Source organism: Vombatus ursinus, unplaced genomic scaffold (assembly GCF_900497805.2).
Source record: "Vombatus ursinus unplaced genomic scaffold, bare-nosed wombat genome assembly UNPS02014821.1, whole genome shotgun sequence".
In the NCBI taxonomy this organism is placed as follows: domain Eukaryota; kingdom Metazoa; phylum Chordata; class Mammalia; order Diprotodontia; family Vombatidae; genus Vombatus; species Vombatus ursinus.
In genome coordinates this window covers 4313119-4329550 of record NW_020954599.1, presented here as the reverse complement: position 1 = coordinate 4329550, position 16432 = coordinate 4313119, and the positions used below count along the sequence as shown (strand labels likewise).

The following is a 16432-nucleotide window of genomic DNA, read 5'->3' as shown; positions in this document are numbered from 1 at the left end:
GAAATCTTGAATTTCCATTCTGTACATTTTTAAATTGCTTGTTTAATTTAACGGAGTACAAGCAAGATATATATTTTTATCTCCACTTTATGCAGAACATGAATCTGCTTATCACAGCCTCAATTCTTTGGCTATGTTGGTGATAGGGAAACAATATCCTGAAGATATTGGAGTTTTACTAAATGAGTTTTACTAAATGATGGAGTTTTACTAAATGATGGAGTTTTACTAAATGATCCTGACTGATCATTTCCAGAACTTAATGCAGAGAGAGAACTGCCACATGCATTAAAAGTAAAATAGGAATAAAGTATACTTGATATTTGAAGAAACAAAAAAGTAATAGGCATAGATTATGTTCTTGTTTTGGGAAATACAACTGATAGGCTTCCATGAGATCAGCATTGAGGAATTGCTACTGGGGCCTAAAACCACATTAGGTCCTTAGTAAATCTGCTCTAATATAGTGAATGGGACCTCACTGGGGGCTTCTCCATTTCACTTCACCACATAGTTGGAATGACAAGGTAAGAGAAATATGCTGCCTCACTAAGAATGATGTGTCCTGTCATTTTCTGGATAGGCATCAAGTGGTATCTCCTTTCAAAGGCTACTGCCAGTGTCTTGAGTGTTTACATTGTTAATGCCTAAAGAACAGGTAATGGTAGATTAACACGTGACCGCTGTCCCCAGCAGAAACAATCGGTGGATATTAGCGTATTGGTGGATATCACTGATTCATGATAGAAGACAAGGAAAGTAATAGGGATGATGGGGCAAGGAATGTAAACTTGGCCTTTTATTAATTTTCTTTTCAAATAAATGACAGTAAACCCCAAGCCCCTTAGGAGCCTTCTTGTCTCACTGCTCTCATAAATTTGAAATGTGATCAGAGGAGTGCGGAAGCATAGAGGCCTCTCACAGTTTTCTCTGTTCACCATTTACATTGTTGATAGGCTATAAGCCTGGGGATTTCCAGAAGACATTTCCTAATAGTCTGTTGCAGTGACCTCCATGTGTTGATCATATGAAGTAATTGTGCTTTTGACTTATTTCTATTTTAAACATATAATGTGTTTAAACATATAATCTTTTTGGGGGGGCAAAAAAATTGAAATTGAAAAAAATGAGCTAATTTTGTGACAAAAATGTCGTTATGAAAACTTAACTAGGAATCCTGTGATTTACTATATGTAATCATGGTCTGCTGGACTTTTGTGAGGGGAAAAATGTTTTTTAGATAGTCATTTTTTAAAAGAAACTTCGCCTACTTAAGCATGAGGGTCTCTGAATTATTTTTAGTGCTCAAATGACAAATATGTTAATCATAAATAATTCTGATCTGATAGTTTTTAGACATGTCCACACACACATCTGTTACCCAATACACATTTCCTATAACTTCTTCAGTTATTCAACACACATTCATTACTCAGCATTCTATGTGCCAGGCAGTAGGCTAGTGTAACTCCTTCCACAAACTTCCTGGGACTGATGAGCTAATGTAATAGATGACTCTTTCCCTCCACGGACATATATCATTAGTTAGTAAAAGATATCACTAGGAGCTCAAGATACAAAGACAGAGATTGTATATTGTTGGGGGAGAGAGACAATGTGTGTAAGTATGTAAAATATATATATGTATGTGTGTATATATATATATGTATATATATATATATATATACACAAAATAAATACAACTAATGTTAGGGATATCTTGAAAGGCCTCATGTAGGAGGTGAGGGCTTGAGATGAGCTTTATTCATAATAGATATGGAGGTACTTGACAGGGAAAAAAAACAAAATAAAATTCTAGACTAAGATTATAGACATCCTTTTTTATGCTTCTTTCAGCATAACTTTAGCTTCATTGTGAAATTCTCTGTGATAGCTCTGTAGTGAAATTTATTGGTAATCGCTTTTAAAATTAGGCATCAGACTTCATCTGATGATGTCACATTTTACCTCAACTCTATTTTTCATTGACTTGTACCTAAGCAATATGCTAGGGAAACAAGATAGGTTCAAGGTCAAATCATAAAAAAATTTTTCTTTCAAGAAACTTAGAGCTTTAGGATGTAAAGTTCTTTCAAAATTAAGGCCAGTCACCATTCTACCAACAGTATATGGCCTTCTGATCTTCTCTCCACATTCATTCAATATCAAGATATATTCTGCTTTTAAGCAAATCTGATATTATGAAAAACTTAACACGAAAGACCGATCAAGTTTTTACCCAAAAATGATTCATAGCTTATTTCATTGTAGTAGCATGACACAGAAAAAAAATTTAAATCAATCAAGCAAGAAGCAGTTATTAAGCACCAACTAGTTGGTAGACATTGTGCTAAGCACTGGGAAAACAAAGGCAAACGAAAAAATAGTAGCTGCCCTTTAGGAACTTACCTTCTAATAGAGGAACTAATTATATAAGAATATACAGAATGGTTTGGGGCTGGGGAGGCCACTTTGCTATTTCTTACACACAATGTTCTGTCTCCTGATGCCATCCATGCATTTTCACTGGCTGTCCTCCATGCCTGGTATTTTCTCCCTTCATTGTCTCTGTCCTGCAGTCCCTGACTTCCTTCAAGTTTAAGTTGAAATCCTATCTTCTTCAAAAGCAAAGCAAAACAAAAAAAACCCCAACCATTCTAATATTCCTTAATACCTTTTTTCTTTTATATTTAATTTATGGGATAAAACAAGCATTTCCATAACATAGTAGAATAGGAAAAATGATTGCACATGAAATTGCAAATCTGTTATGTATAGTTTACGATTCCTTTGAAATATATAATAGTTATTGTGTAAATTTCTTTTTTAAATTTTTTCCTTCCCTCCCCATCCTAGAGATGGCTACCATTAGACACAAGTGTGTGTGTGTGTGTGTGTGTGTGTGTGTGTGTGTGTGTGTGTGTGTGTTTGTGTGTGTGTGAAATCATTCTGAACATCTATTTATCAGTTGTTTTTCTGGATGCAGATAGCATTTTCCTATATGTACTTTGTAATTAATTTAGGTAGTTATAATAGTCAAAATGACTTATTCACTCAGAGTTGTTATTAAAATAATATTGTTGTTACTGTATAAAACGTTCTCTTGGTTCAGCTCATTTTGCTCTTCATTATTTCATACAAGTCTATCCGTGTTTTTTCTAAGATCACTGAGTGCTTATCGTTTCTTGTAGCACATCACAATCATATACTATAACTTTTTAGGTCTTTTTTTACATAGTTGTTTGCAGATTGTCTTCTCCATTTCATAGTGAGCTCCGTGAGAACAAGGAAAGGTGGTTCTTTCTTTTTGTCTTTCTTTGTGTCCTCAGGGCTTAGAACAATGCAAGGACGCATAGAAGAGGCTGAATAAAATGCCTATGACTTGACTTCCAGGGGAGGCACTAGCACCTGGAGGAAAACTGGTGGTTTTGAAAGGCTTTACATAGAAGGCAGTGTTTGAACTGAATCTTGAAAGAAATAAAGGATTTGAAGAGGTGAAGGTGGAGTAGAAGTATATTTCAAGCTTTGGAGAAAAGACTATGTAAAGGCATAGACATGGAAAAGGTCTTATCTTGGGTATGAAATAGCAAACAACCCTTTTTGGCTAGACCAAGGGTAGGGAACTTGCAGCCTCAAGGCCACATGTAGCCCTCTAGGTCCTCAAGTGTCGCCCTTTGACTGAATCCAAACTTCACAGAACAAATCTCCCTAATAAAAGGATTTGTTCTGTAAAACTTGGACTCAGTCAAAAGGCCGCACCTAAGGACCTAGAAGGCCGCATGTGGCCCCACCTCTGGGGCTAGACTATAATGTCTGTAGAGGAAAGTAATATTAAAAAAAAAACTGGAAAAGTAGGAAGGGGCTAAATTTTGAAGAGCTTTAAATGTCAAACACAGGAGTTAATATTTGATCTTAGATGTAGTATGGAACCACTGAAGTTTATTAGGGAGGGAAGGTGATATGGTCAGACCTACACTTTAGGAAAATCAGTTTAATGGCTATGTGGAAGATTAGAATGGATAGGAAATTGCAGTGAGGATACCAAGTAGGATGCAGTTGTAATAGTTGAGGTGGGAGGTGATGAGGTTCTAAATTAGGATGATGGATATGTGAGTGGAGAGAAGTGAATCCAGTAGGAGAGGATGGACTGATATATCAGATATTACAGAGAGGTCAAGAAGGATGAGGATTGAGAAACAGTTATTAGATTTGGTGATTAAGAGATTATTGTGAACTTTGAAGAGCGTGCTTACAGTTGAATTATGTCAGAAGGCTGGTTACAGGGAGTTCAGAGGAGATTCAGAAGAAAGGAAGTGAAGCCTCCTAGTGTAGATAGCTTTTTCAATTAGTTTGGCCGAGAAAAGGAGAGATACAAGACAATAGCTAGCAAGAATGGTGGGATCTGATGAGGTTATTGAGTTTTTTTGGTCAGATATTCGCTGTGTTCATAGACACAGGATAGTAGGAGATTAAAAAGGTGGGTAGAATGAGAAAAGCCATTCTGCTAAGGAAAACAGGAGGTGGTGGGATCAAAATATTTGTAAAAGAGGTGGCCTGTGCTATAGAGGGGCCAACGGTTTTTTTGGGGGGGGGGATCAAAACCACCTAAAATTGATGTGCTGCTGAATGAAGTTGTTAGAAATCGCTGTTTACCTTTTAAAGTACTTCGCAACCTTGGCTTAATAACTCTTTTCACCCTCTGCTGTGCAAACAAATTAACCTTTTCGCTGTTCCTGACACACAACACCATCGTCTTTGTACTGGTTCTCCCTCATTCCTAGAATGCTGTCCATTGTTACCTTATCTTCTTAGAATCTTTTGTCTTCTTCAAAACTTAATTCAAACATTAACCTTCTACCTGAAACATTTTCTTATCTCCTCAGATGCTGGTGCCTTCCCCACTTAAAATTACCTTGTACTTATTTTATATACATTTTGTATATATGTTTGTGTGTGAGGGGGTATCTCTTCCAGTAGAATATTAGCTTCTCAAAGGCAGGGACTATTTCATCGTTATTTTATTTGTATCTCACCACTTAGCCCAATGCCTGCCACATTACAACTAATAGATACCTGTTGAAGGTTAATGACTAATTGTTGACCATGCTTTTGTAATTCTTTGGTGTGGCACTTTGGCCTTTAGTGTAGTATATTACAACCTGTATTCTTAAATTTTTTTTTTTGGTTTTCCGCCCCTCCTGCCCCCCATTCCCTTTTCAGTTTGAAGTTTTTCAATTATGTTCTTGGTGATTAGAGACAAAAGCACCACAATTCCCTGAAGAGAGCAGATGTGAACAGAATGTGGGGCTGGCTAGATTTAGTGGGTAGGCATTCACTTGCATTCACTCACTCACCAGTTAGGACAGTTCACCCCCATGTCGGAGATATGAAAATGAAGGAATTAACTCCCCCAGGGAAGAGGGGCAAAGGATTGTTTTTACTGTGTTTGAAATCAAAGACTGAGAGAACTTTTCACAACTTGCCAAAAAATCAGTTTTTAGAGAGTATCTGCCTTTGAACTTGGAGCTAAAGGCATCTCCGTGTTATGACTCATTTTTTTTTAAATTTCAGAATTTGTTGATGGAGCCATACACCATAAGGCCATACTGATATCTGTGACAGTCTGTAGCTTCCTTCTGATCCTTATAATACTATTCTGTTATTTCAGGTAAGTCTCTAACATGTAGGTAGAACCCTTCTGTGTAGGAGGTAGCTTCCAAATGCCAATACTCTAGGTGTTTGGATAAGGTAAGGTTTCATTTGCACATTTACTGCCTGGAAAAAATCCAAATATATACCTCATTTCTAGGCACATAGAAACTTTTAAGTGTATTTTTCTTAAAAAAAAAAAAAAACAAAGCTGAAACCTATTGCCATTTATTAATATCAGCCCCAATGGTGAGGTAAATGGAAGCTCTAAGTACTTGCACTGCTGAAGATGTTGAAATTGCATAGTTATTTTGTAGATATTATTTCATACAGGAAGGTTTGACATACATGTTTGAACTGCTGTAGGCCTTTGGGGTACCATAGCTTAGTTAGTGGATTCAACTTTTGTCCTTGTAAGAAAAAAGGTGAGATTTGTTCCCCCACTACCCCCATATATTTGAAGAATTTTTTTGGAAAAGTTTTACTGAATACTAAAATATAATTTATAAGATCAAAATAATTTTATTAAAATTTAATAGATAAGGCAGTTGATAACTTGTCAAGGCATTTTATTGTACCTACTACTTGCCTTCAGCCTAACATTCTCATTAAGAAGACCAGCCACCCTAGTCTTCTAAAGAATAAAAAATTGCAATTCAAGTAATTTAATTCGTCTGTTTATTATTATCTGTGGTAAAAGATTTGGAATAAAAGAAAATTAAATTATAGGTGAAATGCATTTTTAAAGCTTAATTGCAGATTTAATTAATGCCTTTTGTCCATCTTACCATTTTAAAAATTTCTGCATTTGTCTGTGGAAAAAAAAAACTAAATGATAATTTAACTGCCTTCAAGTATTTGAGTGACAATTGAAGAAAGGAGATTAGACTTTCTCCACTTGGTCCCAGAGGTTAGAACTGGCAGCTATTAACAAAAGGTACAACGAGGCCAATTTAGATCTGATACAAGGAAAAGCTTTCTAATAATTATTTTCACAACTGTCCCCAACTGGAATGGGCTTCCTTGGGACATCGTGGTTGTACTTTACTGGAGGTTTGCAACCTTGGAGACTTTCACCTAGTGAAAGTTCCATCAACACTCATCATGAGTATTAGAAAAGGGAATTCTTCGGGCACCCATTGGACTGGATGGCATTTGAGAAGGAAGTTGTTTTGGAAGAACAAAAATAGCCCCAGCTTTAAAATCAGGCGACTTAGAATCAGTGCCTGTGACACTGAGTAACCTTGGGCAAGGCATTTCATTTCCCAGGGCCTCAGTTTGCTTATTTCTAAAAGAAGAGGTTGGCCCATTTCAGTTTCTAGATCTCTGTATGATCTCTTCTGCTACCCTCAATATGAAAATAAGGTTATCTAACAAATGGATTGGTATAATAATGAGTAGAGTGTAAACTTTCAAAGAATTCAGTGGTATACAGTGTAATATATATTATATATATTTTAAAATATAAATAATATAGTGGTATACAGTAAAATAGTACAGGGAATGAGTGGTGAAACTAGTCAAAACATCAGTTCTCTTTAGTAATGATTCTTTAAATCTCACAGTAAACACATTGAAGTATGATTCAGGAACTATAAATATTGATAATATTGATGTAAAATATTGATAGGAGATAATGAAGTAAGTTCAGGAACTATGGGAAAAGAGAAAAATGTAACGATGGAGATTGGTTAATAAATATAAAATTATTTCTGTTGGAATAATTGTAGTTCATTGTGTTGACTACTGTGGGAGTCAATGATTTGTGTCAGAGTGAACTTGGTGAATCGTTTTCTATGCAGTGGTTTTTTTTTTTTTAGCCTGTTACTGTACTCAGGCAGCTAAATCTCCTCTTTCCATCTTTAGGTATAAAAGACAAGAAGCTAGACCTCATTACAGCATCGGACTGGAACAGGATGAGACTTACATCCCTCCCGGGGAATCTTTGAAAGATTTAATTGAGCAATCTCAGAGCTCAGGAAGTGGATCAGGGCTCCCTCTGCTGGTATGAGGAGAATACTGTTGGAGTTTAAACCATAACTTCTGTAAATGGCAAGAACCGCAGGGTGCTTGTTTACTAGGGAAACAAGTAGGTCACTGGTTAGGGAAAAAGCCCTCTTGTGTTAGGTAGACAGGGAGCTCAGTTACAGTCCTAACTGATAACCTCTTGACATAGAGAGGGTAATGTGATTGTTTGTTTTTTAATGTAAGGGTAGAATTACAATCCAGACTTTAGCCTTTTCTGATCATGAGCAGATTAGGAAGTGTTACATATGGAACCATATTCACCCTGGATTCACTAAGGGTTCCATTACTTGCTCCTTGGCCCTGTTTCCTAAGTCCGAAGGATCACATGTAATTCCTATCCAAGCATCACATTGGGAAAGGAGGCTTTGTTTCAGCCTCAAGACTCATATTTCAAGGTGAAGTCCATGACTTTTCCATTTAGGAGAGGGTTAGTTTCCCGATGGCCATCAGTGCCAACCTTGGAGACTGTATGTGGGGAATCCAAGGCATTTGCTTTAATGAGGGAAACACAGGAGAGATTCTTAGGACTCAAGGGGCGGGGAGTAATACAAGTTCAAAAGTAAAAAGTCTGCAAACTCGGTGAGATACATAAGCCTGTATTTTTTTGCCTTTTGCATGTGTAATTATTGAGGTCAAGCCTTTCTATCCTTACCCGGATTTCTCTCATACCTTGTCTAGGTATAGTAGTACACTATCAGGTCCTCACTTTATTTTTTTAAATCTGTGATTTCATAGATGCAGGTCAGCATTTGCTTTGCAACTAATAGTTTTCAGGAGATACCTGAGGCACTGGGAAGTGAAGGGATATTACCAGGGTCACTCAGCCAGTATGTGTCAAAGGCAGGTCTTGAACTCAGGTCTTCTTACCCCAAGGCCAGCAATCTATGTATTAGGCAATACCTCCTCTCAGTCTACTGCCTTATTAAATTTAAAAGTGTATTAAACATTGTTTAGTTATTTAATAATTCACTTTCATGTACAAATGTTAGGTCATTATCTTTTTGCTGGATGGCTCTAGACATCAGTTATTGATTCCATTGGCTCTTTGCTAGTCTATAGCATCTATAATTATTCATTGTCACCTCTGAGATGCTGTAATCTTCTTTTGAAAAAAGTTCTCACTTTCTAATTTGTTGCCTGCTATAACAATAAAAATTGAAGCCTTTTCACAGATGTCCCTTGTGCCTGGAATGTACCAATCTCATTTCTGTTTTGATGGGATTATTTAGCTAGTAATCGAGGAGAACGCTGTGGATAAACTTTAGCTAGATTTTACTAAAAAAATTTTATTTAAGTTTTTCATACTCCTGTGGAAAAGATCAAGGAATAAAGATTAGACATTACAATCAAAATTATTGTGTTCTAAGCACTAAGCTGGAGATACAAATACATAAAAAGAAAGATAGCCCCTTCCTTCAAGTGGCGTATAATCTAATGATGGAAGACCACATAAAAAAGGAAGCTAAAAAGCAGGAGTAGAAAAGAGATGGCCCATATTCTTGGCAGGATGGAGAAGTAGTGTAACCATGTGGGAAATGAAGAGATGCCTGTGCTGAACCCTCTCCTTAAATGGAGGTTTTAGAGGCCAGAGGGTAGTGATAGCAAGAACAGACAGTTCTGAAAAAAGTCTTAGTGGACTGCAAGCTCGATATTGATCAGCAATGTCAGGTGGACCAAAAAAAAAAAAAAGGAATGAGATCTTGTGCTGCATTAAGAGGTGCACAGCTTTCAGGAAGAGGGTGTTCCCAGTGTCTCCTGACCTTCTTTAGGTCATTTGTGTCCAGTTCTGGGTGTTTTATTCAAGAGTAAGGTTGACAGAAGAGGACAACTAGGATGGTGAAGAGCCTGGAGTCTGTAACATGGAGATTGATTGAAGGAACTAGAATGTTTAGCTTGGAGAATGCCCAAGGGCAACATGGTAACTGCCTTCCAGTATCTGAAGGGTTGTCATGTGGAATAGGGATTTAAGATATGCTTTGTTGGGCCCCAAAGGGTAAAACCAGGAGCAATGGACATGGAAAGAGGCAAGTTTAGGCTTGATGTGAGGAAAAGCATCCAAGTTTTCTGAAAGTAGAGATGGGCTACCCTGTGAGATGGTGGGTTTCCCCTCCTTGGAAGTAGAGGCCAGATGACTACTTGTTGGAGATGTTATAACAGGATTCTTTTTGTGTATGGGTTGGACCGAGATGACTGTTAAAGTCCCTTTTAACTCTCAAATTCTGTGTTTACACACATACCTATATTCTATTTTGCATATGTCCTGTATATACACACATATATGTACATGTATCCCTCAAAGAAATTTAAGCTCCTTGAAGTCAGGGACTGTTTTATCTTTGTATTCCTAGTGCCTGGCGTATAGTGGGCAATTTTGATAATTGCATGTTGATTAATTGATTTAAAATGAAGTCGTTAGTTTCTCTCTGGTCCCTTCCAACTCTGGTCCTTTGAGCCTTCACAGAGAATCTGAGATTCTAAGCCTATTCTAAATTAGGGTGACAAAGGGGGTAGGGTTGGAATAGGCAGCCATCTTGAGTAATAAAGTGGGTATTTCAAATATAAATCACATATTAAAAGAAGAAGCTGTGGTTTTGGTGATGATGAGAAAATATTCGTGAGGTCCTCGTGCAAGATGCTGTGATATAGTAGTTGTTGTCTAAGAGAACTGATAGCAAGACTGCCATAGCCTAGCCTGTACCTAGTAGGCATTTAATAAATGCTAAAAAGCCTTTTTTTCTATTTTCCTGGTCAGTGTTAAACCTTTAATTCCAAGTTTTTCCCCCAATAAAATATCAATAGATAAAAGACTATCTCATAATATAGAAATAATTTAAAGTTATCTTGAAATATAAAGAAAAGCAGCAGCCCAAGTATGTAGTCATTGCTTCTTTTCAAGAGAGATTAAACAAATATGTTGTGCTGTGAATATACTAACAGTGTATTTTGGGATTTAATAGGTCCAAAGGACTATAGCTAAGCAGATTCAGATGGTCAAACAGATTGGAAAAGGTCGCTATGGGGAAGTTTGGATGGGAAAGTGGCGTGGTGAAAAGGTAGCTGTGAAAGTGTTCTTCACCACTGAGGAAGCCAGCTGGTTCAGAGAGACAGAAATATATCAGACCGTCTTGATGAGGCATGAAAATATTTTGGGTGAGTAAAAATCAGTGTAAAAATGTTCTGCATTTGTTTTCTAGCTCTAAAATTTTCTTTAGTACTGTTTGTGATTCAACTTATGTGAACTACCTAGAAACATTGTCCTTACTTGTCTTCCTGGCCTTGGCCAGGCAATTAGTCCTGCAGTGCAAGGTGTCCTCAGAATACATGGTCAGAGTATTTCCAGATATTGGCTGAGAGGAGGAGGAATCTTTTAAGAAAAATAATTGCTTGGGAGACTGGAAATTAAAAATCCCCACTACTGCTTAGGTTATCGCCGACCCATCTCACATCAGACTGTTCTAACAGAAGTGAATTTTTTCAAAGTTAGGCAAGATTATACAAAATGTCTTTTTCTATATTTAGGGGATCAGTGATCTCATTAGGATGGATATTTCCTTCATTGGTATGGATTATAGCCTATTCATGCCATATCTTCTTATTACAGTCCACATTTATCCACAGAAGGTCTCCTGGAAGTGGAGAGAGCTATTTCAAGGGTCCCATTGTAGCACTTGAGCTGAACATCTGTTACCCTTTGCCCTCAATATATGGCCAGATCACTTCCTTTCCCTGTGAAATAAATATCTTTGTGTTTTACATACCACTTCTCTTGCACAAACCAAAGTTGGCATTTCCCGTTGTGCCCTATACAGTTTTGATTCTTGCGTGATTGTGAGAATGTGGCATTTTGTGATTCACATCCATATGACAGCACTAGGAGAATATTGGCGTTAAAAAGATAAGTTCTGAAGAAGGGAGTAACATAGAATCAATGAAACTGCTGGGCAGTTTCCCAAATGAGATCCAGCCTTCTGTCTTCATGTTGAATACTGGGCCCAGCTACAGAATGCATCAGCAATTCCTGTCCATAATGACTAGTTAACAATTCATGAATTCTATCTGTATAATTTGTTTTTATCAAGAATTCATTTTCTTCTTAATCATCTTAGGTTAAAATGATCTGGTCAAATTTTACACAGAAAGGTGTTTCTACATGGGTTAGTTTGGTTAGATGGATTAATTCTGTCTAGTCCTTATTTAGTGAATTTTTGTTCTATTCACAGAATCATAAAATTTCAGAGTTGAAGAGAACCTCTACCTGAAAAAGAACCCTATCAGTCTACTAACCCTTTCTTAAAAGAACACCACTAAGGAGGAGTCTCATTCCATTTTGGGGTAGCTCTGCTTCTTAGGAAGTTTCTCTTCCAAGTGAAATTTATATCTGTATAACTTCTACACGTTGCTTCTAGCTCTGTGTTTTGGGGCCAAGAAGAACACATTTAATCTCTCTTTCACGTGAATGCCCTTTTAATACTTAAACACAGATATTTAATACTTAAAAATAGATATCCTGCCCACCCTACCCCAAAGTTCCCTCCCAAGTCTTCAATGGGATTGAATATTTATCAATGGGATTCATATTTAGTGGACTCCAAAACTATTCAACCTCCCACTTGCCCCACTCTGAGTACTCTCCAGTTTTTCACTGATCTTAAAAAATGATGCCCAGATTTGAACACATCACTTGGTATGATCACAGTAGGGTACAATGTGATGATACCAAATGCTATGTCTTTTAAAGTAGTCTAAGATCAAATTATTTCTTGGCTGTCATGTCACACTGCCGATTCTAATTGAGCGTACAATCCACCAAGAGCCCTACATGCACTTCTGCTTTACTGTTGTTGAGCCATGAACTAAAGATAATCTCTGATAAAGGTAATTAAATTTCATAATATTAGATTTGATTCAACCTTCCAGCCTGTCAAATCTTTCTGAATCCTGACTCTGTTAACCAGTGTTATCTATGTTTACCAGCAATGTGCTTTCTACTGATGTACTGAGACTGTCATCTGCAAGTTTTATCTCTTGTCATTGATAAAGATGTTAAACAGAAGAGAACCAAGACTAGGTTCCTGGGACACTCTACTGAAGACTTTGCAAGTGGACAGTAAACCATTAATAGCTGAATAATCTGTGGATCCAGTCATTCAACCAATTTCCTAATCTTCCTAACTGTACTATCATTTAGCACCCATCTCTCCATGTTTTCCACAAGAATATCATAATTGCTAAAATGGAACCAAATTATATCTATAGCTTCCCCTTATCTATAAGATTAGATTGGTATGAGCTGTTCTTGATTAAACCATGTTGGCTCTTCTGCATGAATTATAGTAATTCCGATAACCTAAACAAATTGGCACACTCTAGAAAAAAATTGCCGATTAACTGCACATGATATATTTTACTTATTCCTTTCCTTATTTTAATTGGTTTTGTTTGGTATTAGTAACTTAATAGTATTATAGCTTCAATCAGGCACCAGAAGTAGATGTGAAACACAAGTAACCCATGGTTCCTACTGAGCTCAAACAATATGCATCATGTTGTTGGAAGTATTGAGAAAATATCAATCTCCAAACTTTTTTTTCTTTTTTTTTCTTTTTTCCCTTCCTTTTTAGGATTTATTGCTGCAGATATCAAAGGCACAGGGTCCTGGACCCAACTATATCTCATCACAGACTACCATGAGAATGGGTCCTTGTATGATTATCTGAAGTCCACTACCCTAGATACGAAAGGAATGTTAAAGTTGGCCTATTCTTCAGTCAGTGGTCTATGCCACTTACATACAGAGATCTTTAGCACTCAAGGAAAACCAGCAATTGCTCATCGTGATCTGAAAAGTAAGAACATCCTGGTGAAGAAAAATGGAGCATGCTGTATCGCTGATCTGGGATTGGCAGTTAAGTTTATTAGGTTAGTATCAAAGCGGCCGGACAGGGGTCTTAGAATCATAGAATATTAAGCTTGGAAGGTACCTTAGGGATGGATAATCTTCTCCAACCCCTTAGAGTATGGCTAGTCAAAGGTCTTATAGGGAGTCTATGCAAGAATATGGACCAGCGTCCTGTTCTCCTTCTGCTCCTCAGCTGGTTGGTGTTCATTCCTATATATCTCATCTTACTTTTTACAGATTGCATACTTTGGGGGTCCTTTTTTCAGCACTTCATCAAGTAATGACAGGTTTTGTAGATTTCCATTTTTATTTAAGATAAATTTCTTTGCAACTAAAAAGGTTTTTATGTCAGTGATAGCTTTGCTGTATTCATCACTGAACTGAGTTATGGGTTAGAGGTCACACTCAATTCCTTCTCCTCTTCCTTCTTCTCTTCTTTCTCCTTCTCTTCTTCCTGCTCTTCCTCCTCATTCTCTTTCTGTAATTCCTCCTTGTCCTCCTCTCATCAGCAGAGGACCATGCTTTCAGAATCCTACCTGGGGACTAGCATGGAAAGTATGAAAAGCATTCCAAAGAAAATTATGACGGTGGCTAAAAGGCTGGAAAGCACAGTCTGAAGAAAAGCTCAGTGAATTGGGGTTTCCAAGACAGTGAAGAGATGGCTGGGACAAGAGACAAAGGGCTCTTTTTAAAAATTGTGAAAACAAAGAGGAAATGGGTGAATCTTCACATCCAGGGACTTTGGGTAGATAGGAAATAAGAAGTAATTATCAGGATGGTTAACACCAAAGCTTAAAGAGCCCCCTTCTTTTCAGATCTTAAAATATCTCAGGAAGTTAAATCTGTTTTATATTTTTAAGTATTAACCTATACTTAGGTTAATAGGATTCTTATAGGATTCAGATCCTATAAGAAGATATTTTTAAGTGGCTTCCAAAAGTTTCCACTATTATTTTGTGAGGCACTATGGATTCATCTTGCAGGCAGGAACTCACCCTTATATAATCATCACATAGATCTGTACCCTGGGACTGGGTGGTGAAGAAATATTCCTTTAACCAAAACACACCTTGCTACTAACACAACAATCCATTTTTCAGAGTAACACACTTGGATGTACAAATCTAATTGTTGTGTTGAATACTGCTGTTGATTAGCAGTGTGACTTTGAGTAAGCCATCTATCCTTTTTGGACCTTAGTTTTCTCATCCATAAGATGAAGGGCTTGTACTACATGATTTCTGTGGTCTCTTTCAGCTCCAAATGTCTGTAATTTTTCAAGTTTGGGTGTAGTTTTCAGCCTTATTGACTTGTGACACTCCTTATTTTGGTTTCTTCTGTTTTCACCCACTTTTTCTCAGTGTTTTAACTTCTGAGAATGTATGGTTTATGTTTCAGTAAAAATAGTCTTAGTACCTATGTAGTATATTGACTCCTTTTTCAGAATTTTAACCCATTTTATGTTTTCTGCAAAAAACTTATTCGTTATCTTGATTTTACTTGGAGATACCTAAAAGTGCACAGCAGCAGAGGCAGTAGACAAGGTCTAAGATTTCTTATACAGATCTTTTTATTTTATTTATTTTATTTTATTTTTTTACCCACACCAGTCTCCTCATGTAGTCCCTTAAAAATTACATAAACAAGTGTGGATTTCCTACCCGACATGATCTAATTCAGCTACAGTTTTTAATTCTTTTTAGTGTAAGACACTGCTGTTATAGGGATCTATGTGACAGAATGGATGGAGAGCTAGCCCTGAAGTCAGAAGGACCTCAGTTCAAATGTCACCTAAGAAACTTAATAACTATGTGACCCCGGACAAATCCCTTAATAGTTGTTTGCCTGAACTTCCTCAACCTTAAAATAGGTATAATAAGGGTACTTACCAAAGAAAGTTGTTATGAAGACTAAATGAGACACTTATAAAGTGCTTAGCAAAGTGCCTGGCAGAAAGTAGGTGCTTAATAAATACTTTCTTCCCTTCGCTTTTTCCTTGTTGTTCTGAATCATTTTGACCATCTTACTTAGAAGGAAAAAAAATATGTCTTTTTAGATTCATTTCATTCTAGAGTCTAAATAAACATGAGTCAGTCCAACTCAGGCCCCACTTCATGAAGATGCTGTGATTCTGTGATGGTTCACCCAGAAGAAGATGTTGGTGCTTCTTTCTACTTACTCAAACAGCATCAGAATCTTAACATTTTTTCAAAGAAAACTGAGATGAGACTGAGGCTAGAGACTTCCGGTTGCCTTGCCCAGAGACTGCCAGTGCTGAGTTGCTCTCCCATTCTACTTGAGCGAGACAGATTTTTCCTGCAGTCCTTCTTAGTTATCTTGGGCTAGAAGATTACTTCACCTTGTGCTTTTGTGGGTTTTGCCACTCTAGAATTCATTGAGGCTCTCTTTGAAGTTGTTTGGGGGGAATTGTGGAAGAACTCAGGCAGTCCCTGCCTTTTCTCTGCCATTTTGACTCTGCCTTCCCCCAGTTCTTTTTTTTTTAAGAGGCAAGTCCCTCCACTGAGACAAAACAAATGGGAAGCCTGCCTAGATTGCCTGCCCTTACTTCCATATTCTTTACCTATCTTTTTAAAAATTTAAGTTGCTTGTCAAGTCCCCAATTCATCCACTTTAATGCTTATGGACAAATCTTCCTTTTCCTTTTCTCAGAATTGTTCTCTTTGGTGTCTTTGGGATTTCATTTCTGAACACTTCCCATTCTGCTTACACTGTCTTACCTTACCCTGTATGTCTAACCTATCTTTCTTTGAACCCTTTGAAATATGTTTTATCAAAATCTCTGGTGCATTTTCCACTGTGCCCAGCTTTCTTCTCCATTTCTATCCCAAACTCTAA

The 16432-nt window shown here is 37.1% G+C and overlaps 1 protein-coding gene across 1 annotated transcript in view; it reads left to right on the top strand.

Annotated features, from left to right (window-relative positions):
* The window catches only part of BMPR1B (bone morphogenetic protein receptor type 1B), a 349176-nt gene that overhangs the window by 315052 nt on the left and 17692 nt on the right, over positions 1-16432 (top strand). The window contains exons 7-10 of the mRNA XM_027837474.1: positions 5572-5668; positions 7516-7654; positions 10635-10827; positions 13299-13596. Coding sequence (XP_027693275.1) covers positions 5572-5668; positions 7516-7654; positions 10635-10827; positions 13299-13596 — 727 coding nt within the window. The remainder of the gene's footprint in view (positions 1-5571; positions 5669-7515; positions 7655-10634; positions 10828-13298; positions 13597-16432) is intronic.